Source organism: Balaenoptera borealis (assembly GCF_965194805.1).
Source record: "Balaenoptera borealis genome assembly, chromosome: 1".
In the NCBI taxonomy this organism is placed as follows: domain Eukaryota; kingdom Metazoa; phylum Chordata; class Mammalia; order Artiodactyla; family Balaenopteridae; genus Balaenoptera; species Balaenoptera borealis.
In genome coordinates, this window is record NC_138860.1 from 77946268 (window position 1) to 77973730 (window position 27463).

The following is a 27463-nucleotide window of genomic DNA, read 5'->3' on the forward strand; positions in this document are numbered from 1 at the left end:
AAAGCGAGGAAGCCAGGCATGTGAGTTAACTAGGGAAAAGTGTTCCTGGTAGAGGGACCATCAAGAATAAAGGTCCTGAGGTGGGATTAAATGAGACTATACAACTAAAGGTCTGACGTAGTTATGGCACAGAGTGAGCTGCAGTTAATTCTCCTACAACTCCTATTACAATCACCATCACCACCGCTGCTAGACTTGTAATAAAGGGGCCAAGAACTGACTCCTGACTGGTATTCCAAGATCCTGGCACAGGGCTGTACGCTTGGTGTCTTCCTTTCTCTAGTTATTAGGGAGAAATGCACACCACCCAGCCACCCCTCCATCCCCAGCATAGAAGCATTCCTCCTTACTACCCATCACACCCTGTCCGTGAAGGTTTTCGATGTCTGCTACTTAGATGAATTTCAAGGACTGCATCTACTTTTCCCTCCATCCCCCGCTAAAGACAGCACCCAGAACAGTATAGACTGTTAATTGGTGTTGGCTATCCGGGCCCCCTCAGCCCACCATCTCCTTCCCCTACCTGCTCATATTGAGAGTGGCCTGATTTTGGTCTGGCACAGAAAAAAGCAGAAGTGGCCCTGAGGGTTTGGGCCCATAGATTCATGGGCTGTTCCCTGTCCTAGAAAAACCTTTATGGTTTTTTGGGGGGGTTCACCTGTGAGGAAGGAAGGCCCCACTCTATTTTCGTCTAGGTTGTTTTGCAACCTAATTTCTTCCCCTCTCTCTTGCTCCACTGACATCGTCTGTTCCCAGATTGTTTCCCTCCTGTCCTTATCTCCTGCCCTCTCTTTATTGCTTCCTCTGCAAGCCAAATCTTGCCACAGCACACATTTCAATACCACAGTTTGGGAGGGAGGCAAGTATTAAGGACAGAAATCTGAATTATGGAAGGGATTTCTTCTTTCATAAAGAAATGCAACTTTATTATTTTCAAGTACATACGTAGTGCCTCAAACTAATGTCTTACAAAAGGTCACCAAGTAAAGGTCTTGTAGATGTTTCTTAACAAATACATAAGAACTGATGACAATTAGCCCATGCATTCACTATTTCTAAATGGATATTCCTAAAGTGCCCCAAAAGTATTGTTTTAGGAGACTACATATGCCACCCTAGCAATATTGTTTATGCTCTTAATTTACTAAACAAATGCCATTTTATTGATTGTACAAAGATAAACTTTTGTCCATGGTCAATAAATCTCAAATTAATCAGGCCCAAATTAATATGGTTTCCCATTTAGCTTTCCAAGCCCAAGGCAATGACTCATTATTTCAAGGTACTTCTGATAAAGTAAAATTCCAGTGTAATGAAGTAATAGCCCTTGGGAGGTTGTTTATGGGCCTGATGTTTGTCTTTTTTGCTTCCTTCCTTACTGCCTTAGGTCTTCCATTTTCCTTAGGTGTCTCTCACACTTGCTTGGTTCATCTAGGATTCTCTCTACAGGACATTCCCTAAGCCTTCTAAGCCAGGCTTAGAGAATGGGCAGAGCTGCCTGCAGAGCAAAGTGGAGGTGGGGAGGGGGTTAGGGAGGGAAAAGCATCTTCCTCTAGGAACCTGAAACCAACTCCTCGTCTCAGGGGAAAGTGGGCACAATGATCACCAGCGTGAAGGGCGTTTGTCTGGGAGGAACAGCCCTGCTGTCAAAGAAGGTCAAAGGCAGGTCTCCTAACGCTCTCTCTTGTTGTCCAGAGGTTCTAACCACATCCATGACCTAAGCTGATTCTTCATGTCCCTGGAAGAGAGGAAGTTTCTGGGAACTTCTCTACCCCAATTCCAGCTTATGGCCAGGGACATCCTTTTCCAGGGCTGGCTTGGCAGTGCCTGGGAGTGACGCAGGTTCATCCGGATGGGCATGAAGGGGAAGGGGGGAGGGGCAGGGAATGAGCTGGCAGCTCCCCCTCTCAGCACCACATGGAACTTCTGAGGACTCAGCATTCTAAAGGGCGGGGTGTTACCAAGCACACGTGATGGAGAGAACTGGAGCATCTGTGACACCTAGGCCTCGGGGACCAACAGACCACAAACCAAGGGTCAGTGGGGAATACCATGGGAATGGGAATCTCAGTGAAGCTCCATGGGAATCTCAGTGAAACTCCTGAGATTGCCTCCTGGTCCTGCCTCTGCTGCTACTCTGGTGACATTGGAATTGGTTCTACTGTCGGGGTGCTCTAAAGCAGGGGTCCCCAACACCCGGGCCTCCGACTGATACAGATCTGCAGCCTGTTAGGAACTGGGCCACATAGCAGGAGGTGAGTGGTTGTGAGCGACCAAAGCCTCATCTGCAGCTCCCCATTGCTCCCCATCGCTTGCATTACCTCCTGAACCATCCCCCTGCACCACCCCCTCCCCATCCGTGGAAAAATTGTCTTCCACGGAACCAGTCCCTGGCGCCAAAAAGGTTAGGGACCGCTGCTCTGAAGGGCAGGTCACAGAGCTGGAGCCCAGAGATCTATGTCAGACATCCTGTATTGACATTCTTTCTCCTTTCATGTCCCCCTGCTCTGCCACACCCCACTCTCCCACCTGCCCGCCCAGCTCTGCTCTGGCGCTTCCTAAATGGCTTTGACTGGGAGACGGGCCAGCTTCTCCAACTGGCTGGCTTCCCTTTCTGGCCTCAGGCCCTAGCCATCACCAGGAGGCACCATTTGTGATTTCCAGGTCTGAGGGGGAAGCAGGGGACAGAGTTGGGCAGGAAGCAAATGAGGGGTGAAGGTGGGAAGTGGGGTGAGGTTGGAGAGATAAAGGGACACGGGTGATTTGAGACAGTTCCCCTCCTGGTCTAGACAGACCCCTGCCTTTCGGTGTTGATCTGTTCTAGTGGGAGGTGGGGGTGAAGGAACAGGGATCGGGGAGGGCTGGGGTACCCCTTGGTTCCTCAGGTAAGGTAGACAGCACGTGGAGTGGAGTGGAGCAGGATCTGGGGAGGGACCCCTGACATGTAGTGTCTGAGCTGATTGCTCCTAGATAGGCCTCTGGGGCAATCACCCCAAGCTGAATTACCCACTCCCCGCAACTCGGCCTGCTGAGTTGCCTCATTCTCTCGCCCCAAGTCTTCTCCCCAAATGCCACCCCACTGTTTTCCACCCCTCCCCAATGCCATCCCTGAGACACCTTCAGGGCCCCCCGTCTTTCCCATGCTTGGTTCTTCTTTCCAACGGGCTCAGTAGTATGTCTCCTTCTCCACCCAGCCTGTTAGAAAGATTAGGCACAGGGGTTGCAGGGTGAGCTTAAGAGGAGGCAAGAGATAAATGTCCTAGGGGCTTGGTGGTTGAGGCCTGGGGAAGGGGCTGAGGAAAGCAGCTGTGGAAGGTGAAGGGGTGGGGGAGGGGACTCCATGAGGCCATGGATTAGGGGAAAGGAGAGACTTGCATTTAGCACAGGGGACGGTGGGCCCGGAGTGGTTTGGTTGGAAGTGAAAATACAAATGGCAACAGGGGCTGTTCAGGTAACAAGTGAGTTTCTAAAGGGCAGCCGTCCGTTGTTGCTGTCCAGAAATGGGGCCCTGGGGTCGACAGCGCCTGTGATTTTTCAAGAGAAGCCAGAAACTTGGATTTTATGTGAAAGCCCCTAAGTTTTAGATATTAGGCCAATTGAAAAACAAAAAACAAAAAACACCTGTGCAAGATAGGGCAGCCAAACCAAACAATATCCATGGACCATATTTGGCTTGTGGGCCATCCATTTTCAACCTCCAGTAAGTGATCAAAAATGCTTGTTGGGAAAAAAAAAATACTTGGTTGGTGACTGGGAATTAGGAGGGCTGGGTTGTAGCGCTGGTTCTGCTGCTTCCGGCTTTCTGACCCTGAACGAATAAATTCACCTCTGCCCCTCTCTTTGTCTGTAAAATGTGGAGGTGGGACTAGATGACCTCGGAGGGCCCTTCTAGTTCTGATGTTCTGTGATTTCAGGTGGAAGGCGGAGGGCCTCAGAGACCAGTTGTGTGTTAGGTGGGACGGGAATCTGAGAGGGAGAGGTTCAGCAGAGTCAGGGCTCCTAGGACCCCGGACCCGAGGCTCTGAGGGCACTGAGGAAAAGGAGCAAGGATCCGTAGTAGGAATGGAGTTTGGGTTTGGAGCCCTGGAGGGGGAGGTAGCCACAGTGGGGAGTTGCACTTTGCTGGGGTCGGGGTGCAGCGCCGAGGTGCTTACCACCTGGATATCGCCGCAGGATCAGCTTTCGGACCTCATCGTAGATGAAGATGAGGAGACTGTAGGGGAAGGCGCAGAACCACCAAGTGACCCTGAGGAAACAATGGAGAGTGTCAGGACCATCAGAGGTTGCTTCAAAGGGACCAGAACTTGGATCCTAGCAGGGGGCCCTTCTAAAGAGACACTCACTTGAGCGGGTACATGCGCAGGGCCACACCCATGCCCGGGCAGTAAGACAGAAAGGCTGCCAGTGCTGTCTCCTCTAGGAGCCCAAAAATCAGAATCTTGTTCCTGGAAAGGCAAAGAAAAGAGGTTAGGTAGCGTTGGAGGGGAGGGCAAGGAGGGGCAGAGATCCAGGGTGACCCCTGGTGGTGGAAGGGAAAGAGGCGGGAAGAAACGCTGGGGAAAGGCTATAAATGACGTCTTCCCATGTCTTCTTCAAATGCTTCTTCTCATGCTAAATGTAACCAAAGAAAGATTGTCTTTAATTTTTCTGCTTACTGATTTTACCTCCGATGATTGTCTATAACACATACTTTCATTCATCAAATAAATGTTTCCTATGTGTTGGGTGATACGCTCTGTGCTGGAGATGCTGTGGTCAATGCGAGCTTCCTGCTGGAGACCCGGGAACCTGCCCTCACACAGCTTATAATCTTGTTATTGCTCCAGGCACGTGGCCTTTGAAAGTGTCGTCTCCCCAGCAAGATGCTTGCTCCTTCACTTCAGGACCCAATTATGTCTTCTACCCTCTCAGTGTCTCCTACAGCCCCAGGTAGTTGTTGGTCATAGATATTCAATAAAGAAGGGAATGTTTGTAAAGTACTCAGAAAGGGAAAGCTCACTGGATAAAAAGTGCTGAATATATATTCACCACATCAGAACTGAAGAACAGGAGAGAATAAGGCTCTGAGGACAGTGTCTGGAGTCGGACAGGCGGGGTCTAGTCCCAGCCGGGCCGCTTACTAGCTTCTGGTTGTAAGCAATGTTGCTTAACGTCTCTGAGTCTCATGCTCCTTCTCTGGAGGAGATAGTACCTTTATATCCTACGATTGCTGGCAAGATTGTGGGAGATAATGCATGGAGAGCTCTTGAACGTGGAACGTTCTTAGCTGTATTTTATAATCTCATGCACTGCACCTCTTCATGGCTTAAGCCAGTGGTTCCCAAACTTTTCACTCATTAAGGATACCTCTTATTTTTCTTCTATAAAGGCCACATTTTAATTGGTTTTTGTCTCTCCAGCTGCATTTGTTAATAAGTGATGAATATAGGGAATTCCCTGGCAGTCCAGTGGTTGGGGTCCCGCGCTTCCATGGCAGGGGGCACGGGTTCGATCCCTGGTTGGGGAACTAAGATCCCGCATGCTCCACAGCGAGGCCAAAATAAAAGGAATGAATATATTTTCCCAATTAAAAAATTAATTAGCAATACACACGGCTTCCAAAGAGAATCGTGCATTAACATGTGATCGCTATAGTTCATACTTAGGCTTCTGCCTGACAATGACACTTTGGTAAGCTTGGCAATCTTCTTAGAGGAAGTGGTTAATTTCCATAAAGCTGTTTGAATAATGCACAGAGCATCTCTGAGGACCCCTGAGGGTCCAGACACCCCAGGGTGGGGCATAAGGTGCTAAGGCTGCCTCAGGCCAGGTTACTTGTTGGTATTAGTACTCCTTCCCTTTCCCAGTCTGACTTCTGTTTAGTTTCTTTTCCACTTGCCTCTCAGATGGGCAGGATTTAGCTGGGCTGGTTATGTCCCCTGCTTGCTCTGTCACCCATGCCCTGCACGGTCAGTCACCCCATGTCTTGGACCCTCTGGTCCTTGTTCTCTTCTCACTGCCTTGTCCCCATTGGTATTTTTAGCTCAGTGGAATCTCCTTCCTTCATCTAACAGACTTTTCCCTTTCCTCTCCCTAGGATCTCAAACACTATTAACTTCACTGGAGTTTTGGCTTTTTTTTTTTTTTTTCTCAAACTAAGAAATTGTGACAAAACTCACGTGGGGAATTGTGCCCATTGTTTGCAGTAGAAGAAAAGAAAGATAATGGGAGTGATACCTTCGGCACTGACCACCATCCAGGCTGGAGCTGCAGAGGAATCACTGGGTACCCCCCAGGTGCCAGGCTCTGTGACAGGTGAGCCACCCAGTGTAGTAGCCCCGAGCTTGGGCTTCAGAAACAGAGCTGGCTGAGCTATTTCCACCTGGGTGACCTCAGGCACACCATTTAACTTTTTGTGGGGGTCTCTTATCCATAGAATGAAAATAATACCTCCCTCACAGAGCTACTGTGAGGTTTGACGATGTCTGTGAATCACTTAGCGCAGTGACTGGCATGTGTAACTCACACTATAAGAACTTGACCCTGAGCAGCTCACAGATCCCACGAGGACAACATCACCACCACAAAGCAAGTGCTAGAAAGTAGAGCTACCTGCCGAGTGGAGGGGAGCACAGGAGACCCTGTATTTAGGGCTGGGCCAAGGGGTGGGGTGAGTATAGAGTATAAGATAGAGGAAGGAAGTGAGGAAGGAAGAAGGGAGGGAGGGAAGAGGTATAGGGAGAAGATGAAAAGGAAGGACAATGGAAGGAGACCATAATGAAGGAGATTTTAGGAGCAAATTAAAACTCATCAGAAAGAGTCATAGCCCTCCTTCCTCTTCTCTCATCTATTTCCAAAAAGGCTACGGATATACAGCCGGGCAACTACAATCAGAGACCCCAGCCGGAGTGGGTGGGTGAGTGCGCCCTGAATGCGCTCTGCTTGGTGGGCAGGGCCAGTGGGCGGTGCTCACTTCATGCCCTGCTGGAAGACTGAGTTGCGGCGGGTCTTGCAGATGATGAGGTCAGCCCACTGCACGACCACGATGCTGGCAAAGAAGGCCGTGTGGCAAGTGAACTCCACCACCTTCCGCTGCTCATAGGTCTGGGGGAGGGCGGGCAGAGAGAGGTGAGAGTGTGAGAGGAAAGGGTAGGAACAGGGTCCCGCGTGGTCCAGGGCAGATGTTAAACCCTGGGCACCTACTCCACCCTTAGTCCCCAATCCCACTGGCCACGACTGACCGCTCCTGCCAGACGTTCAGCCCCACCCTCTCATATGTGTGCATCTGCACTTACACAGCCCCACTTACCCACTCCTGTCCGTAGCTGTCCTCCAGGTCGTTCATGGACCGGTCGTCCCAGTCGAGGCGGATTCCCAGCAGCCGTGAAGGCAGGAAACCATTCTCTGCCAGGATCACGAAGTAGGTGAAGAAGCCACCCAGCGCCTGGATCATCCCTGTGGGTGGTGGACAAAGGACAAAGGGCAGGGCCTGGGTCATAGAAGGTAACAGGATGGGGCCAGCCCCTACGGGCCAGAGAAGGACATCCCTGACCCTTGGGGAGTTGGCCCCTATCCTGGAATTTTGCAGGGGGATCATCGCTCCAAAGGCTGGGAAAAGCAACTTCTTGGGGTTCCCTCCTGAGCCCCGGGCCCGGCCGCACCGATCTGTCCATAGGCCATGCTGATTAGCCTCTCGTTCACCAGCTTGTCTGTCTGCGGGTTTCTCGGCTGCCGCTTCATGATGTCACTCTCAGCTGCCTCATAGGCCAAGGAGATGGCAGGGACCTGTGCAAGGGGGCAGTTGGGGAGAGGACAGCATTTGAAGGGAGAGGGTGGGAGCAGAGGATGATCAACAGTGAAGAATCTTTGACACAATTCAAACACTTATAAAGACCCAAGACCCTGGACATCCCTGGTGGCGCAGTGGTTAAGAATCCACCTGCCAATGCAGGGGACACGGGTTCCATCCTTGGTCCGGGAAGATCCCATATGCCGTGGAGCAACTAAGCCCGTGTGCCACAACTACTGAGCCTGCGCTCTGGAGCCCGCAAGCCACAACTACTGAGCCCACGTGCCACAACTACTGAAGCCCGCGTGCCTAGAGCCTGTGCTCCGCAACAAGAGAAGCCACTGCAATGAGAAGCCCGTGCACCACAATGAAGAGTAGCCCCCGCTCATCACAACTAGAGAAAGCCAGTGCACAGCAACGAAGACCCAGCACAGCCAAAAAAAAAAGAGACCCAAGACCCTATCATCTTCCAGGCTTTGTGCTCATTTTCTCTGCAACCCTCACAGCCTGCTCAGCTGTCCCTGGTGCACCTTTCCTTCCATCTGCGGCCCACCCCTACCCGCTGTGCCCCCATGACTGCCTTGCCTGTCCCCTCCTCCAACCCATGACCTCACCATGTCAGTGCCCAAGTCAATGCAGAGGATGGTCACAGTGCCCAGAGGCAGGGGGATGTTGGCGATGATGAACAGCAGGAAGGGGGTGATCTCGGGGATGTTGCTGGTCAGGGTGTAGGCGATGGATTTCTTCAGGTTGTCAAAGATCAGGCGGCCTGTGGGGAGGTTCTGAGGGCATCAGAGGGATCAGAGGGACCCTCCCCACCCCTAGCCCCTGAAGCATGGCCGCTCGTCTACCCAACAAAGGGAGATTTTGTGTTAGAGGGAAGCTAAAGCAGGCGGTGGGTGCCTGAAATCCTGAGTTGAGTCTGTAATTGGGGTAAAAGGCAGGGAAGCAGATGTGCCAGCTCAGACATCCTGGACGGCATCCCAGCCCGTGTAGCCCCCTCACCCTCCTCCACACCCGTGACGATGGAGGCAAAGTTGTCGTCCAGCAGGATCATGTCAGCTGCCTGCTTAGACACGTCAGAGCCAGCGATGCCCATGGCAATGCCGATGTCCGCCTTCTTCAGCGCGGGGGAGTCGTTCACCCCGTCCCCTGTCACCGCCACAATGGCTCCCTGGGGAGAAGGTACAGCCAGGCTGGGGGTGCAGCCCCTGCACGCGCCTGGCCCTGGCCCTGGCCTTGACCCTTACCCCCTTGCTCACCTGCCTCTGACAGCCCTCCACGATGATGAGCTTCTGCTGAGGAGACGTCCGGGCAAAGACAATCTCCGTGTGGTTCTTGAGGATCTCGTCCAGCTGCTCTGACGTCATGTCCTTCAGGTCAGAGCCGTGCACCACACACGCCTTGGCTTCTCTGGAGGCAGAGGCAGAGCCAGTTGATTCCCTGGTACCCCACCAGCCCTCCTCGCCACTGCCGGGGCTTCCCCAACAGCTTCAGTCTTCCTCTCCCTGACACTCAGCGACCTGCCTGTCCCATTTCTCTCTTTGAGGGGGTGGTGCTCAGTCCTCACCACGCGGCAGCATCACATTCGTCAGTACAGTGTGCTGGGCCAGGTGCTACTTCCTTTATATGCATCTCGCTCCTATAGCAACCAGCAGTGTGGATACTACCCTAATTTTGAAGTGGAGAAAATGGAGGCTCGGGAAGGTAAAGTGACAGGTCCAAGGTTACACAGCTAATCAGTGGCACAGTCTGGCCACAGACTCGGGACCAGGGCACCGGCAGTTAGGACCAGATACCCTCAGGGGATGCTCAAGCGTCCTGTGGGAGAGGCTGAGTTGATGGGGGAGGGGTCCTGCAGAGCCTCACCGGGGGTTGACTTGGCTGACAGGAATGTTGAGCCGGGCTGCAATGTCCTCCACCGTCTCGTTGCCCTCTGATATGATACCCACACCTTTGGCAATGGCCTTGGCTGTGATAGGGTGGTCCCCGGTCACCATGATCACCTGGCAGGAAGGAGAAAAGGGAAAAGGATAGCAGCATTAAGGTTTTTTTTTTTTTTCTCCTTTTATTCCTTTCCCAAAGTCGGAAGAGCTAGACCTCTAGATGGTGGGACTGGAAGATCCCAGCCAAAATAATGGAACTCTGTGTGTGTGTGTGTGTGTGTGTGTGTGTGTGTGAGAGAGAGAGAGAGAGAGAGAGAGAGAGAGAGAGAGAGAGTGGGTGAGGGGGAGAGACAACGACAAGTTGTGTTCAGGAGATCAGAGATAGTTTGCCTAACTGGAGGAAAGCCTCTCTGACAGAGTAACAAGTTAATGAGGGTCCCTTGGAAGAGCAGCCTCAAGGATTGTTTAGGAGTTTGAATTTCATGGGATATGAGGTTGTCACACCTGGAAGGACCCCTAAGAGCTCCTTCATTTTACCAGTGAGGAAACAAAGGCTTAGCAAGGGGCCCATGATTTGCTCCGGGTCCCAGGGAACCAGACGGACATGGTTTTCTTAGTGCCCAGTGTGATGTCTGCCGACATCCTAATCAGACAGGGCAGGGATGGGAGGGAGACATTCCCTCCCATCCCTCCCTGCTGCCTTCCACCACCTGTTCCTATGCCTCTGACATCCCTTCCCAATGTGGGAAGAAGGTGATTCCTGCCTGAACCATGACATTCATTGCTGCTGTTGCAGAATGGATGGAGCTGGATGGGGGAGGTGGTCAGCATCTGAGAGGCTGGTAAAGAGGATGTTGCAAGCATCAGGAGGTCTGAGCTGGCTTAGGAGACCATTTGCATGTAGGGGTTTGTGGGACAAATCCCACAGATGCTGAGAAGGAAGCCTCTTCATGCCCCGCTGCCTTCTCTTCCACCCCTAAAAGCCACATGGGCCTCCCAGCTGAAAGACAAAAGCATCTTAGCAGTCTTCATCCTACTCAACCCTCTGAGGGGTTTGGCACTGTCTACCACCCCCTCCTTGAAGCCCTGTCCTCCCTTGGCTCCCATGGACTCCTTCATTCCCAGTTCCCCTCCATCCCTCTTCGTGCTCTTTCCCACCTGAGCGAGGAAGCAGCTTTGGTGTCGCCTAGCAGACCTAAGGTGAAACACTGACCTTCCCCAAGTGCCTTCACTGAGTCTCAGCAGAATGGAGATGATGAGTCTTTCCTTCAAGTTCGTCTTGAGGAGTTAGTGGCCTTAGGTGGACACTCACTAAGGGTTACCTGTCACCGCCTTCCCCCTCATCACTGGTTCCTCCTTCTCCACTTGCCCTTCCTGTTGGTGTGGCCCAGGGTTTCCTTCCCCTCCCCTTTCTTCACCCCTGCTCTTTTCCTGAGCAATAGACTCAAGCATACTAGCGTGTCTTTAATCTGTACTCACATGGGAATGAGACTGAACTCTCCTGTCCTGGCCCCCTTTCTTGGGCTCTCAGCCATATTCCTACTTTCCCTGAAACCTCTCCCTCTGGGCATCTTACAGACCTTCCGATCTCAGGGCGAAGTGAACTCCTTATCTCTGCTTCCCACCCCCACCGAGCCTTCTCCTCTGCTCCCCACCTGAGATACTATCCATTCGATTCATTCAGTCCCTTTATCTCCTGGATCTTCTCGCCTCCCCATTTGAGTATGGTCACCAAGTTCTCAAAACATCTCTCAAAAGTAACTACTCCACTCCTTTTGTCGCTGCCCTCATTTGGGTCATCATCTTGCCTGAGTTATTGCAATAGCCTCTTATGCTGTCTCCCCAGCCCCAGTTCTTCTCCAAATCCAGCCCCTCCCCCATCCAGGTAGCCTCCTAAGGGCTAGCTCTGCCCTGTGACACCTGCGGCTCTCTGTGGCTCTCAGGATAAAACCCAAGTCTGGCATTTAAGCAAAATCCTTCCAACTGGCCCTGGCCCTGATTGCAGTCTCCATCTCCGGCGCCCCTCGGCCACCTCCCACTGCCACATGCACATGCCCCGTGCAGTCCAACCACGGCTGGGTACACACTGTTCCCTGCTATTGACACGCCTTCCACTCCCTCCCTGCCTTACAAAAGGCTCTTCACCCTTCGGGGCCCAGATCAAATATCATGCCCTCTGTAAAATATTGTCCAGTTCTGCGGGGTGGACTTAACTGCTCCCTGCTGCTCTGTGTTCCCTGGACATGCTTTCCCCAGGCCTCGGTGACTGTTCTGATCATGGTAACAGGCTGCCTGGCGAGAAGGGGAGCACGGGCTTTCTGGATGAGCTGGCCTGGCTTCCTATAGCCAGTCTCCCTTTTACGAGCAGTTTTATTTTGGGAAAGCTACTTACCCACTCTGAGTCTCAGCTTGTTTTATTTTTAAATGGGGATAATGATGCCTACCTTGGAGACATTAGAGTGGTTGCAGGGTTCAGAAATCACATATATGTGCATATATACATATAAGCCCTCTAGTGTGATGGTTAAAAAATAGCAGATACCTCAGTTCAAATCCTGGCTCTACCACTTATCAGCCCTGTGGCCTTGGGCATGTTACTTTGCGTCTCAGTTTTCGTCTCTGTAGATAAGGGAAAATACTAGTGCCTACTTGTAGGGTTGTTGTGAAAATCAAATGAGATCATACAGGTTTGGTGCTTAGAATAGTGCTTGATGCATATAAAACCTCACAAAACAATAGGCTTGTTTTATTATTAAAGTATCTGACCCTTAGCGGGTGCTCAAAGACCCTATCTGTTAAAATTGTTCTGTGATTAATTTAAAGGCATTTGTTTCCCCTGAGGGATCATGAGCTCCGGAGGCCAGGCACTGCATCTCATTTGTCTTTTTTATCCCCAGTGCCTGGTGCAGTCCCTGGCCCTCAGTAGACAGGTTGAGTTGAACTGATTTGGAAGTAGGTGAGAAGTTGAAAAAGGTGGAACAAGCGATGGCACCAGAATTGGTAACTGGACAGGTTAAGAGTTGTAAAGAGCTGTATCTTGGAAACAGGAAAGTAACCAAGATGGAAGGGATTTTTGTTTGTTTGTTGAACTCCAGCACCTTGAACAGTGCTCGGTAAACAATAAATATTTGTTGAATGAAGCACAAATGTCCTACAGAGAAGGGAGTGGTCATTGAGAAGGAATTGCAGTTGGAGAAGAGAAGGTGGGAGAGGTATGCTTGGTGGAATGAGGGCCAGAGCTAGTCTACGGGGTTATGGGGCGGAGGTGAGTGGCTGCAGGCGAGAGCCTACTAATCTCATCCTAGACGGCTAGAGAGACTGGGCAGTAGCTGGGAAAGGGAGGACAACCAGATCTCCACGATAAGGGTGACTAATCGGCTTGAAACCAGAATGGAAGGAGCCGTGCTCCAGAGAGAGAGGATGGGTGTGGGAGACTGGTCACTCTGAGCAAAAGGGACAAGGGTGAGAGCTCCAAGGCAGGGACCGACCTTTCCTTGCAGATGGACAGCTTCTCCTCTCAGTCAGCAGGAAGGAGGCCACCAGTGGCCCAGGTCTCCCCAGGGCAGCAGCCTCTGCGGCCCCTGGACTTTTGGTGTTTGAGAGGAGGGACAAAGTGAGGTTGCTACCTTGATGCCTGCACTCCGGCACTTGCCCACAGCATCCGGCACGGCAGCCCGTGGAGGGTCAATCATGGACATGAGCCCCACGAAGCAGAGCTTCTCCGTGGGAAAGTTCAGCTCATCTGTGTCGAATTTGAAGCCCCGAGGAAACTTTCCAGAGGGCAGATTCAGTTGACAGAAGCCTGAAGGGGACAGAAGGGAGGAGTGAGAGCAGCAAGGTGGCTCCTGGGCTGCCCCCAGAGCCCCTCATCCCAGGGAAGCCTTTCTCAGCCCTGCTCCCTGCTTCTGGCCCCTCACCTAGCACTCGCTCCCCCAGTCCTCCCAGCTCCAGGTAGGCATTCTGGAAGGCGTCTTGCATCTCCTTGTCCAGAGGGACCTCCTTGCCCTGCACCAAGATGGAGGAGCACCGGTCCAGGATGCGCTCGGGGGCCCCCTTCATCACCAGCACGTGGCTCTGGGGGCTGTCTTCTCTCTCGTGGATGGACAGCTGGAGAAAGAGGAAAGGCAGTTACAGAGGGGCCACACTTGTCTTGAAGCTCCAGTGCCCAGCACGGGGCCTGGGACAGAGCAGAGGCTGGTAAGGAAAACTCCCTTAATAAAATAACCCCTGATCCATCAACCGTTGTCAACATAGGGAGAGTCTCCGTGTGTGGATGGGTGTTTGGACCTCATAGTCCTAACTCTGTAACCTGAGAGTCATCTTCCCATAGGACATTCATTCACTCAGCAAATATTTACTCCAATCAGTTAGGACAGGCCCTGTGCTAGGGGAGAGGTGGCTTTGTCATCACCACGCCCCATCACCACACTGGCCTTAGGGGAGCTTTACCCCTATGGCTTTTACAGGACATAGCTGAGACTGCATTCTTGGCATTTAACAGATGCCCGCAGGCTGAGGGATACCCTAAGGAAATTTCTGACGTATGGTTCAACTGAATGGGATGGAAGGGTTGGGGGACTGGAGCCAGAGGATGTGGAGCCCTGGGAAGAAGAGTTGAGAAGGTGACAGGTTGTAGTAAAGGAATGAAGGTTTGGGAGCTGGGTGTGGGGTTGGTCGTTGCAACCAGACATCTGGTCACCCACGTTGCCCCAGGGGATGAGGCAGGGGTGACAGGGTGCTCAGATGCTCTCTCTCCTGCTGTTGATTCCCCTTTGACTCTGTGTGCCCTTCACTTCCATCTCTTCCTCTTCCCTTGACCTGGCACCCAAACCAGACCTGGTACTTATTGGTTGAGTTGAAAGGGATCTCCGCCACCTTGGGGTTTCTATCCCTCATCTTCCTCACGGAGCCGCAGGACAGCTCAATGCACTTGAGCAGAGCTGATTCGGAGGCATCACCAGCTGTGTCCCGCTGCCAACAAGGAGAATTCAGTGTCACAGTGGAGGACCAAGGAGGGAGGGCACTGATGTCCCCGAGGCAGCCACAGGGTGCAAGAGGGGAAGGTGGGCGTCAGCAAAGTGAGCAGGCTGTGGCGATCCCCCGACCCCCTACCTTAGACACAGAGATGTTCTCCTGCCCTGCCTTGAAGACAGCACGGTTGCAGAGACCAGCAATCCGGGACAGGGCGGTCCACGTGGGGGATCGTTTGTCGAAAGTGGCCCCTGGGAGGAAAGGAGAGAGAAGCAGGAGCTTGGCTCTCCTTTAGACCTCTTATCTCACCCCACCCACCCCGCCACTCCAATGCCCTGAACATCCTCTGGTCCCCTCCACCCACTCTGGGTAGAGCACTCAATCACCAGACTGATCTTCTGTGGTGTCGGCCTCATGGATCTGGTTGTCAAACCACATGTGGGCGACGGTCATGCGGTTCTGGGTGAGGGTGCCCGTCTTGTCGGAGCAGATGGTGGAGGTGGAGCCCAGCGTCTCCACTGCCTCCAGGTTCTTCACCAGGCAGTTCTTCCGAGCCATGCGCTTGGCTGTCAGGGTCAGACACACCTGGTAGAGAGAGAGGGCAATAAAAAGGGCTCAGCCTGAAGCTGGAGATATCCATGTCCTTACCCCAGACCATGGCTCTGTCCCTCCTCCCTTGATCCTACTGCACGAACACTGAGAGAGACCTAGGTGTAAGTCATGAATGTGTTCCATTTTAGACGTGTTGAGCTGAGATCATGAGTGTATATTTAGGTGAAGTGTCCAGTAGGGAGTTGAAGATATTTGGCCAGAGCTCCAGAGAGGGCCAGAGTAGAACAGGGTGTAGGTATGTGTGAGTCATCACCACCGAACAGGCACCAGAAACTGGGAGGAGATGAGCTTACTCAGGGGCATCAGGAGGAAAGCAGAGCACTGAGGACTGAGGATCGGTGGAGGTGGGGAGGAGGAGACAGTGCAGGGGACTGGGGAGAGGAGAATCAGGGTAGTGATGAGTCACAGTCATCAATGAAGGAGAGAATGCTAGGGGGGTGGACAGCAGTATCCATTTCAGCAGCAGAGTTAAGGACGGGAGCTGAGGAAATGTCACTGGATTTGCTAGCTAGTCACTGGTGACCTTGGAGAGAGCATTGACGGGAGGGTTAGCCAGGATGAGCTCCAGAGGGCAGTGGGGAGATGACTAGTACAAGGGTTGTGAGAAAAGGCAACCAGGACAAGCTCTGGGAGAGAAACTGAGAGTGAAGGCACAGCCCAACCTGAAACCTTTCGGACTCAAACTCTGAGCCATGTATTAAATGATCTTTTTCAGACTCACATTCTAAGCCATGTATTAAAGGAGAATCGAATATGTGATTTTAGGGGATGGAAGTAAAAAATTTGCAGAGAAGCTATAGCCTCTCTTGCTTTTGAGGCAGGGTAGCAAAGCCCTCCCCTGGAGGCCCTTTGGCCTGACCCACTCACAGTGACAGTGGCCAGCAGCCCCTCAGGCACATTGGCCACGATGATGCCGATGAGGAAGATGACTGCCTCCAGCCAGCTGTAGCCCAGGATGAGGGACAGCACGAAGAAGGATACCCCCAGGAACACAGCCACCCCCGTGATCAGCTGGATGAAATGCTCAATCTCCATGGCTATGGGTGTCCGCCCGACCTCCAGGCCTGAGGCCAGAGTGGCTATGCGGCCCATCACCGTCCGGTCACCTGTGGCAATCACGATGCCCCTGGCAGTGCCTACAACACAGGAAGGGACACCAGGTTGGGTGCCTTGGGGTCCCAGGAACTGAAGTCTCATCCTACTTCCTGGGAGAGGAAAACCATCACAGAGTAAACAAGCCAAAGACTCCAATCCTGGTGGGTCACTGTCATTAGATCGTACCTCCCTTGGCTTCCTCTCCCAGCATAGATGGCCAATCCCAGACTCAATACAACAGCAAATTATTTTCTCTTATACCTGGGCCTGGGGAGAAACCTTGCAAATAAACTCAAGGTTCAAACTGAGGAGATTCAGTAAATGAAATAAAAGTATTGCCTGTGGTATTTCAGTAAGATCAATCTCATACTTGTTATCATCCAAAAATATATCACAAACACAAAGTAAAGCACTTTCCCTGTAGTCTGAAGTTTTTCTTTCTCAACACTAGGCACGAATCTCTATAGAAGAAGCTAGGCAATCTCTAGCACTTATGTAGACATTCCACGGGTCTTCAGGGGAGGAAGTGTGCTGGGGTGGAAAGAGCATGCATCGGAACCAGCCAAACCTGGGTTTGCATCCATCTTTGAATTTCTACCTAGGGATTGTTTTAATCATGAAATGAGACAGTGCTGTCATACACCTAGAGCAGTGCCTGGCATAGTAGGCACTCAACAAATGTTAGTTCCATTCATTTCCTCTCCTCTCTTCAAAGCCAGTTCAGAGTAAGCAATGGACATGTTTTACTAGGCATTTTTATCAATTGTGGGAAATGTAGAGCAAATTTCAGAATCTCAGTACATTAAAAAGTTAGGAAACAATGTGTGGTGATTTTCACTATGATTCTAATTTGCTGAAGGAGGGGGAAAGCCCAGAGAAACAGAATACACACTGAAGAGAAATGAGAAACGGGAAGGGAAAGGTATGTGTGAGGAGGGGGGTGCAAGGCCTCCTCTGACCCACTTTCTGAGGCCCATGGTCTAGTCAGGCTCTTCCTCCCACCAGCTCTGTCTCCGGCCTCCCTCTCTGAGTCAGCCCAACTCTGCTCACTGGCACAACCAAAGAGGGCAGGGGTTTCGGTTGTGCTTGGACTCTGGCCACTCAGTGGCGGCAGCTCTGGGAGCTCTTCCTGGCCTTTGGTCATCTCTAGAACCCAGAGCAGTGGTGGGGCACACCAGGCAGCCTGTGCATGACCAACAGTTTCTTTTGGTGAAGCGCAGGCCAGGATGCAGCCTGAAGGAAGGCCTGAATGTTCACCTGGACTGGAAGCTTTCCTGTCCCTTCCCCAGCCTGGGCCCTGGTCAAAGCAAGGGTCAGAGAACGAAGCAACTAGTCCCAGAACCAGGAGAGATGGAAGCCATCAGTCAAACCAGAGACTTCTAGGAATCAAGGATGGTTTGGGGCGTGTGCGTGTGTGTGTGCATGCACGTGTGTGCGTCTGTGTATGTGTGTATGGATCTTGGCCCATATCTGAAGGCTTGGGAATCTGCGCTGTCCTGGGGTGGACAGAACAGAGCTCTTTCTGTGGGGAGGTGACTTTTCCCTGGAATCATGCCGCCCCAGCCAATTCCCTGCTCTCTGGAGGGGACTAGTTCTGTAACACTCAGGGCTCTCTGCCCTTCAATTCCCTCCTCTATAGCCGGGCTTTTGACAAGTAAGTACAGCCATAGCCCCCAGTCCTGCCTGGAGGCTCAGGATGCAGTCTCTTCCCTCAGCTGATGCTGGGACCAGGGGCTCCCCACCAGGCTAGCCTCTCACCTTCCACGCAGTTGGTAGAGAAGAAACAGATATTGCGGGTCTCCAGGGGGTTCTCGTGGGTGAACTCGGGGGAGCGGGTCTGGGGCTCCGACTCGCCTGTTAGGGATGAGTTATCCACCTGAGGAGGAAGGCAGTGTGGAGTCATCAGATGGGCAGACACATTTATGCACGCACAGCTGTGTCCTGACTCCAGCCACACTCAGTCTCCATGACACCCAAGACAGAATTACACTTGCCCTCATCACATATTTATAGCATTACTCAGCTATTGTCCCTGCTCTGGTTTGGAATCTGGGCTCTCACTGGCTTCTTCTGTGACCTTGGGCAAGTTATTTAACCAACATTGCCTCCCTTCACTCATCTGTAAAATGGAGAATGGAAGTAGAATCTCTGCATTGCACAACTACAGGGGGTGCCATTAACACCGTAGTCGATGAAAATAGCACCGTCTAGGGTTGTGCATGGCATGACTCGTGTGGCCACATGCAACCACCCGGCACGATTATACCATTCTTGCAGAGTTAAATTAGGTAGCCTGCGTGAATGTATATAAAGCATCTGACACATAATAATACTCAATACATGATTGCTATAAAGTGGATATCAAAGAAACACCGGGGGTGCAGAGCATTCATGGCACACAGATACAAGGATGCATACGTGTAATATGTGAGACAAGGTGTGGCTGGGCAGTGTGGGGCAGATGTTGACATCTGGACCTGGGCCTCCCAAACTTCAAACTTCCAACGGGCCCCTCTCAGCTTTATACAGCTTACTCTGTGGACTCAGCCAGTGGCTCTGGCCTGGCCCCCTCACCTTACAGCCATGAGAAGAGATGATCCGGAGGTCGGCAGGCACTCGGTCTCCACCCTTCACCTCCACCAGGTCTCCCACCACCACCTCCTCCGCATTGATCTGCATCTTCTCTCCTTCCCGCACCACGAGGGCTTGCTGTGGGGAGGCCCCGGGGATCTCAGGAGATGCTCACCTCTACCCCTACCTTCCTCTTTTGCTGGTGTCCCACCTCGCCTCCAACCCCACCAAGTAGGACAGACCTTGCACCCTTAGCAAGAAAATAGGTCCTGGCGTGAAGAGCTGGAGGGTCTTTTCTGCCTAAGCCTCCATCTCAGAGCCCAAGGAGGTGAAGAGATGAGTCTCCCAGAAACCTTATGCCCCAGCCTGGAACCCAGCTCCGCCATCTACCTGAGGCACCATGTTCTTGAAGGAATCCATGATCTTGGAGCTCTTGGCCTCCTGGTAGTAGGAGAAGCAGCCAGTGACGATGACCACAGCTGCCAGCACCACGCCCAGATACAGCTGGTAAGGAGAAAGGTTTTGAGGGACCTGCCCTTTTCCCAACCCTAGAGGGGCAGCTGCCACTCAGGATGAGCATTCAATGCCCCCCTTTGTCTGCATCTGGGAGTGAGAATGGTGGAAGAAAGTCCTTCTCTCCCACCTCTCCTTCAACCTCCTAATCCCCAACCTCCTAAGACCAAAGGGGGTGGGGAAAATCATAAGGAGTTCCCAGGACTAGGACCTCTCTAGGGGTTAAAGACCCAGGGATGCAGACAAGCCCACTCAAGTGTGAAGGAACAGGGAGGGGCTGTCTCAATCGTGAATGATTGTGTATGTTTGTGTTGGAGGAGGAGTGTCTGTAGATATGTATAGAAGTCTCATCCCGTTTCAGCCTAAAGAGCAGAGGGGCTGTCAGACTGTACAGGAAGGTCTTGCTCCCTGAGCCCCACCCACTGTACTGGAGATTCAGGGCTGGCAGACAGAATCATGGGCTGGTCCAGGGGTCAGGCGTGCTGGCTCACATTGTCATTGGACGGTTCATCCTCCATGGCAGCCTGGATGCCGTAGGCCAGGAAGCAGAGGATGGCCCCAATCCACAGCAGGATGGAGAAGCCCCCGAAAAGCTGGCGACAGAACTTGACCCACTCAGGGGTGGTCGGGGGTGGGGTGAGGGCATTGGGTCCATCCCGAGCCAGAATGTCCTGGGCCCGCTGGTTGGTGAGGCCCTGAGGGAGGCAAGGAGAGGTGTGGGAGCTGAGCTCGCATCTGGAACCAGCCAGGCCCCTCACCACTTCCCACCATCTCCCTGGCAGCGGAATAATGTCCAGGTGGAGAGGAAACTCCCACCTGGTCGGAAGGGGTAGGGGACCATCAGGAGAGGCCACACGGAGGAGGTGGCATTTGCAGTGGGTGTTGGAGGACTTGAAGGCTGAGTAGGATTTTGGCTGTGGTCCCCCCACCTCTGGTCAGCCTTGGGTTGAGACACATTTTGGTTAGGGCCACAATAATCTCCTCTGGAGGCAGCCTTGATAAGACTCCCTGGAAAGACATCTCAATTGATCTCCAGCCCCCACCCCATCTCTCTGCCTTCAGATTCCCCCCTTCACCAAGGATTCAAGAAGAGTCCTACATTATTGACCATGAATGTCACACAGCTTTGGTCACCATCCATCTCTTTCCCCAGAGAGCTTTGCCTGACCCTGTTCCCCTAGCCCCAGGCTGGCTCACATGTCCCCTCTCTGGGTCCCATTGTATCCCAGGCATGATTCTAGAGCTGTACTCACTATATGGCATTGGAATTCTGTTTGCCTTCCTTTCTGCTGCTAGACTTTGAGCTCCTTGAATGCAGAGGCCGCTTCTTACTTCTCTTTTTATCTGTCCCCTCATTTATTTAATAAATGTGTATTGAGCACCTACTACATGCCAGGCAATACGGTCAGTGCTGGGGATCCAGAGATGGACAAGACCCACAAGCTCCTGCCTTGTACAGCTTATGATCTCGTGAGGTAACACACTATAAATAGACATTACTGCCAGAGAGTGAAAAGTGTTATTTAAAAAAATAAAGTAAAGGAAGGGGGTGTAGAATTTTCAAAAAGGCAGTCAAGGAAGGCCTACAGGAGTAGGTATGCACCCATTACATTTCTGATGAATGATTTTTTTACTTTTCACAATGATGGGCTTGGCAATGTGACTGTGCCACTACCTATTGATATGAACGTGGGAAGCTACTCTCTCTCTGAGTCTCCTTGTTTTAATGAACAGGTCTCCACACCTGGCTTGTTGTAAGGATCAGAGGAAAGTATGTAAAGCATCTACCCCAGTGCTACATGCATAGCAGCACCCAACGCATTACTCTGATAATAGCCATGGGTTCCCCCACTATTGCATGTATGTCAGTTCCACGAGAGGAGGTGTGTCACTGAAGCTGCTTGGGATACAGCCCGGCCCAGAGGCCCTCCAGGGCCTGGGTTTTAAGGAGTTCTGGCTTCCAGGCACTCAGGAAAGGAGCTGTAGACCAGGAAGCAGGGGATCTGTGTTCTAGCTTCAGCCTTGCCACCAACTAGTCCCTTGTCTCTGGGCCTCGGTTTCCTTAACTGTAAAGATGGTTGGATTTGAGTTTTAAGGCCCCTTCTACCCTGAGGCTGCGTGGTTCTCTCACCTCTTTGGTGTCCTCCCTAGAAGCCCCTTCACTGACCTTGGACAGATCCACTTGGTACTTGCGGCCCAGCTCATCCAAGGACAGCTTGTGGTCGTCCTGGAGAAGGGAAAGCAAGTTGCTTTGGGGAAGGAGGCAGAGTGTGTGTGTGTCTAGAATGCATCTGCGGGCACTGAGAGCACAGCAGTGAGGCAAGGAGCATGGGGGGTGGGCACGAGCTTCCCTGAGGGGCAGCTTTCCCAACATGGGAGCCCTTTTCCATGGCCTGGCTGGGCTGGCTGTGGGCTCACCATGGTCACCTCCTTCTTCAGCTCATCCAGCTCCTTCTCTTTCTGTTTTTTCTTGCCGCCCCCATTTTCCGCAGTGGTGGCTGCAGGTGAGTACTCGCGGCCGGCCTGCAAGAGGAAGGGAGAGCCCGAGGAGTCAGGGAGGACGGAGGCTGGAGCCTCTATTCCCACTGGATAGCCTGGGACCCCAGGCATTGGGAGTGGGGGGCCAGTGGATTCGAAGTCAGTGGTCATCCCAGGGGAGGAAAGGGGGTTGCAGGGTGGCGGGGACCCCAGGCCCTCAGTTTGAAAACTATTAGCAGAGCCCCAGGGCTCTACCTTTGAACTTCGGGAAAGGCTGAGGGGCTCAGGACTCAGGATCCCACTCTTAGCTTTTGAGCAGTCGGGCTCATGCTAAGATTTTGTTTGTTGAAAGAAGCCTGCTCTTAAAGCATAGTAAACAGAAACCTTGAAAACCACCATCCTACACTACTTAGAATTGTAGAAGGGACTGGACAGGGTAGGGGGGTCGTTGAGGAAGCAGTAGGATGTCTTTGTCCCAACACCATGGCTGCTTTACTCAGAGAGGAGTCGAGACAGTTAGGAATGGGGGGAGGCAGTTAAGAGTCTTTGGGGAGTCAGGGGTCAGGGCAGGGAAGTGCCTGGAGGAGGAGGGGAGCCACAGGGTCTGGTGGTGGAGCGTGGAAATGGGATGAGCAGGGCTCACGGACGGAGAAATCAGTAGTCGGAGGATCAGTGCGTCCAGGAAATGGGCGCGCAGAGCGTCCTGGGAGCCCTCCCCATCCTGCTGCCACCTCCCACCAGAATGCAGGATTTGGGGCTGGGGTGAGTCATGACCTCTTGCTGGCAAAGGTTTGTGGGGGAGTACCCCCAAGCCCCCCCTCGCCTCCAGCCTGGAATGTGAAGTGACTCCCCAACCCCTTTGGCCACGGCACTTTTGGGACTAGGCTGCCGCTGCTTGGGCAGGATGAAAGGTGCTGGAAGATCATGTGTCTGCAGGTCCTGTCAGCCAAGAAATAAAAGTTGACCTCAGAGCTTAAAAAATAAATTGCGACTGGGTAAGAGGCAATTCACAGGATTTGAAGCCCCCGAGCACAATTGCGTGAGGAGGGGACTGGGCCCTGTTTGTTTAAAAATATAAGAAATTGTCTCTGAGCGTGGAGAATGGACTTGAGGACACGGGGAGGGGGAAGGGTAAGCTGGGACGAAGTGAGAGAGAGGCATGGACATAAACACACTACCAAATGTAAAACAGATAGCTAGTGGGAAGCAGCCGCATAGCACAGGGAGATCAGCTCCGGAGCTTTGTGATCACCTAGAGGGGTGGGATAGGGAGGGTGGGAGGGAGGGAGACACAAGAGGGAGGAGATATGGGGATATATGTATATGTATAGCTGATTCACTTTGTTATACAGCAGAAACTAACACACCATTGTAAAACAATTATACTCCAATAAAGACGTTAAAAAAAAAAAAAGAAAAGAAATTGTCTCTCTTGGGGCTTCGCTGGAGGCGCAGCGGTTGAGAGTCTGCCTGCCAATGCAGGGGACACGGGTTCGAGCCCTGGTCTGGGAAGATCCCACGTGCCGCGGAGCGGCTGGGCCCGTGAGCCACAGTTACTGAGCCTGTGCATCTGGAGCCTGTGCTCCGCAACAAGAGAGGCCGCGATAGTGAGAGGCCCGCGCACCGCGATGAAGAGTGGCCCCCGCTCGCCGCAACTAGAGAAAGCCCTCGCACAGAAACGAAGACCCAACACAACCATAAATAAATAAATAAATAAATTAAAAAAAAAAAAAAAAAAGAGCATCAGGTTCTTAACTTAAAAAAAAAAGAAATTGTCTCTGAGGATAAATCTAAAACTGAAAATACATGGAACTCTTAGGTCCAGCCATTCCTGGGTCCTTTAGTGAAGTCAGGTGAACATTTTAACAGGGGCCTCGTGAGGCTACCATTTCCCCCTCCTCTTACAGGTCTGTGGTCTCCTCACCGCCACCAGGCTTCCAGGGCCTCACAGGGGCCTTCTGGGGGAGAGGGTGGGGAATTTATCCTTCCAAGGGGTCTTGGGTGATAGGATAGGAGGGAGCTGGGGAGGCCTGGGGTGGCGTGACAAGTGCCTTCCCACCCCCTCTACCTCCCCAGGCTCCTCTCCTCCCACCTCCCTCAGGATGTCGTGTCCTTGTCACAGAGGGACTGTTCAGTTCCTGTCCTGCGCCTCCACTTTTCCACTGGACCCTAAGGGCCATGCCAGGGTTTCAAGAATGAGCTTTTCTATACTATGATGAAATTCATTTTTTTTTTTTTTCTGTAAAGAGGGAACACCTGGGTGGGATCTACAGTCAAGGTGTTTGCCCTTTTTTTTTTTTTGCAGGATAATTTATTTTTTAAAAACAGACTTTTTCTTTCAGAGCAGTTTTAGGTTCACAGCAAAATTGAGCAAAAATGACAGGCTCCCATATACCTCCTACCCCACCCTGCACAGCCTCCCCACCATCTACATCTGGCACCAGAGTGGTATATTTGTTACAATGGATGAACCTATGTTGACACATCATTATCACTCAAAGTCCATAGTTTACATTAGGGTTCATTCTTGGTGTTGCACCTTCTGTGGATTTGGATGAATGCATAATAACATATATCCATTATTATAGTGTACAGAGTAGTTTCACTGCCCTAAAAATCCACTGTGCTTGGGGATGATACATTTTTTTACCAGCAAAGAGGAGCCATCCAAGGAATGTGGCAGCTGCCCTGATCACAAGAGATCACGCATCCAGCACCTGGAGATATAGAAGTCTGACCAGTGAAATCAGGAACTGGGGTGGGGGAGGTGCAGTGAGAGGTGGACACCGTTATAGCCCAGAAACTAAAGATCTAGAAGGATCATTAGAATGATCTAGCCTCTTTGCAGTCTGTGTTGCTCAGAAGTGCTCTTCTCAGCAAAGGTGATCAGTAAATCTTGCATTTGTTTCCATGTGAAACATCTATGAATCAAGGCTATTTTTGGCTTCCTGAAGGCTGATCTTCCTGGGCAGCCCAACAGTAGGAGTGGGGAAGGGCTGTGAGTAGTGTTACCTCTTGCTTCCCCAGGTGACTCAGGGGGGCTCATTTAACTGAATGGATTGAAACGTCCTGGATTCACAAATCTAATGTTTTGGATTCTGTCCTTGATGGGACAGCACTGAGAAATGGATGAAAAGCAGCGAAGAGACAAGAGGCCAGAGATTGGGTTGGATACATGAAGTAAAGTTCATGAAAATTAGAATCAAAGGCATGGTTTAAAAAATTTCCCAGCCCACATATGTACGTCTGGCATGTACAGATGGTGGCTAAGCAAGGAAGCTCTGAGCAGCAGCCCCTTTCCCTAAGTGCCCATCCTGCTTTCCTGCAGGCAGGCACAGAGCTGGGGACACACTGCTCCGTCCCACCTCCTGTCCTGGCAGGGATCTCAGGCTCTGCAGCCAGGAGCCTGCGGAGATTCGGGGCCAGCGGGCTGCCCAGGCAAGAAAGAGAGGAAGCAAGGACCACTCCCCTCCCCTCCTCCCTCCCCCATCCACAAGTCCAAAGTCCCCCTCTCTGGGCCTTGAGTGCTGAAGGAGAACAGAGAGTTCTTTCTGAGAAAGCCCAGGGCTGGGACAGAGTCGGGGCAGCTGGAAATCAGCCAGCCCTCCCCCCACTGCTGCCCTTCGGTGGCAGCTGGAGCAGGCTGGGCTCCCTCCCACCAGGGTTGTCCCTTCCCCCAACTCCCATGCTGCCCTTCACAGTCACAGGGTGATGAGGTGACAGTGAGCCCTCGCTCTGCAGGGAAAAGGGGGATTTGGATGGGGGGTGCCTTCCCTCTTCAGGGGTCTCCTGGCCGGGTGAACTCCAAGCTCCCTCCCTAAGTCCCCCCACTCTCCCCAGCCTCAGTCTGGACAGAACCAGACCTGCTCGCTGACTCGCTACTGGGAGTAGATGGGAAGGGAGTTCAGGGATGCTGGGGGAGAAGCACAGACCCCTGAAGAAGTCAAGGTCAAATCATTTCTCAAGCAGGACCTCTTGAGCTGGGTCCACCCTGTGCTAAGGTGGAGGAGGGGAGAGGTCAGAGGTCCTGTGCCTCAGCTGGGGACTCCCGTTCCCTGGGGGAACAAAAGATGTCAAGGTGCAGCTGAAGGTCCCCAGACAGTATCTTCCCATGGTTGTGAGCTCTTCCTCTGTGAAGCCCACACATCAGACATAGCTCTTCACAGACCTCACGTGCCCTCACACCGTGACATCTATGCTCACTCATGCTTGAAGGTCTGCACGTTTGCAAATTTGTCTGCTGAGACACAGACACAGGTGCTAACCCATGAATGTCTGTATCAACTGCAGCCTATGGAGAACACATGAAAACCACACACACACACACACACACACACACACACACACACACACTCACACCAGTTCTATTTATAGCTCCCACCCTAGCTCAGGAACCCTGGTGTCCAAGCTCCGAGTTTTCTCAGCTGCTAAACTCAGTGTGATACCATGTCCTTGCCTGACCCCCCTGGGCCCAAAGAGCCCTGCATCTCCCCACAGGCGCCTTCTTTCCTCAGCACCCTCCCATCGCTCCCCAGGCCCTTTCCCTCCCTGCTCTCTTCTGCCAGCATTCCACAAAAGGAAAGCCGCCAGGCGCAGGATGTAAAGGGATTGGGTCACTTTCCTCCATATGGAAATTTCATTTCAAAGAATTCAAAGCCCTGGCCCTGCCCCCCACCCCCCTTCCCTGGCGGTTGTTAATCTTCCCCTTGGCATACCCAGTGCTGCAGAATGCCACAGGCTGGGGTGGACTGAGGGGGGTGCCAGCGGCTCTCACCAGCCTCTGGGAAAGTCCTCAAAGCACATGGCTTGCAGCCAGAGGACAATGCTGCCCGGGACATCCGGGGGCGCTGGACGGGGGGCTGGGGACACATCACTCTTCCTCCGCACCCTCCGCCCAGCTGTCCCTGCCCCTCTGTCCAACCTCAGATTGGACCCCCATCCTCTCAGGCTGGGACTCCCAGAGGAATGGATACTTTCAGAGGGTGGCGAAGGCGGGGAGGATTAACAGTACCAAATGTCCCTTCAGCTGGGAGGCTGGGAGATGCGGTGAGAGAGGAGGAACCGTGGGGATGTGGCTGGAGGAGCAGGGACAGAGATGAGGGAGGGGGTGGAGGGAGGGCCGGAGGGGATGCGAGTGGTGGGCTGCGGGGCTAGTGCTGGGGCTGCTGGTGGAGAGGACAGCGCTTGGGCGGCTGAGCGCTATGGGTCTGTGCTGTGGGGCTGTGCACACAGTCGTAGCTGGGACACTGTCAGTTCCAAGTTCAAACCAGCCCACTGCTCCTCCCTCCGTATCCCATCTCCACCTCATCGTTTCCCTCCAGCCCCCCTCACCGTCCAGAGAGCACTACTGCTCCCCCCAGAGAGGCCCCTGCTCTTTGGGGATACTCACCCCACGGCCCATCTTGGGGCAGAGTGGCTGAGGGACCTGGATGGGGGAGGTCACCAGGAGGATCCCAAGCTCACACCGCCAGCCTGGGGTGGCCAGAGACCCCGGCAGACAGACAGAGACAGTGAGCAACAGGGGAGCTTTAAATAGGTCCCTCTCCCCCTCTCCCCCCGCCTTCCCCTT

At 52.6% G+C, this 27463-nt stretch overlaps 1 protein-coding gene across 2 annotated transcripts; it reads right to left on the reverse strand.

The window, feature by feature from the left end:
* Positions 1 to 885: 885 nt before the first annotated feature.
* LOC309634716 (sodium/potassium-transporting ATPase subunit alpha-2) lies at positions 886 to 27424 on the reverse strand. Of its 2 annotated transcripts, none has more exons than XM_082405138.1 (23): positions 27284 to 27424; positions 21835 to 21939; positions 21584 to 21643; positions 19908 to 20111; positions 19294 to 19407; positions 18907 to 19041; positions 18091 to 18208; positions 16105 to 16373; positions 15012 to 15210; positions 14767 to 14876; positions 14491 to 14625; positions 13572 to 13761; positions 13281 to 13456; positions 9638 to 9774; positions 9031 to 9181; positions 8786 to 8942; positions 8383 to 8537; positions 7641 to 7764; positions 7289 to 7434; positions 6953 to 7083; positions 4344 to 4445; positions 4155 to 4246; positions 886 to 3195 (listed from the first exon to the last, which is right to left on the reverse strand). In XM_082405138.1, the coding sequence occupies exons 1-23, from the start codon at positions 27293 to 27295 to the stop codon at positions 3167 to 3169; spliced, it is 3051 nt and encodes a 1016-aa protein (XP_082261264.1). In that variant the 5' UTR covers positions 27296 to 27424; the 3' UTR covers positions 886 to 3166. The 2 variants fall into 2 exon arrangements, with proteins under 2 accessions (XP_082261264.1, XP_082261263.1); XM_082405137.1 differs by having other exon boundaries at positions 8774 to 8942.
* Between the last annotated feature and the right edge of the window lie 39 nt (positions 27425 to 27463).

Coding starts and splice junctions, on each gene's coding strand:
- LOC309634716 (XM_082405137.1), bottom strand. Junction 9,775..13,280: donor GCCGGAGTGCAGGCATCAAG/GTAGCAACCTCA, acceptor CCTTCCTGCCAG/GTGATCATGGTGACCGGGGA. Junction 7,765..8,382: donor TTGACTTGGGCACTGACATG/GTGAGGTCATGG, acceptor CCCCTTGCACAG/GTCCCTGCCATCTCCTTGGC.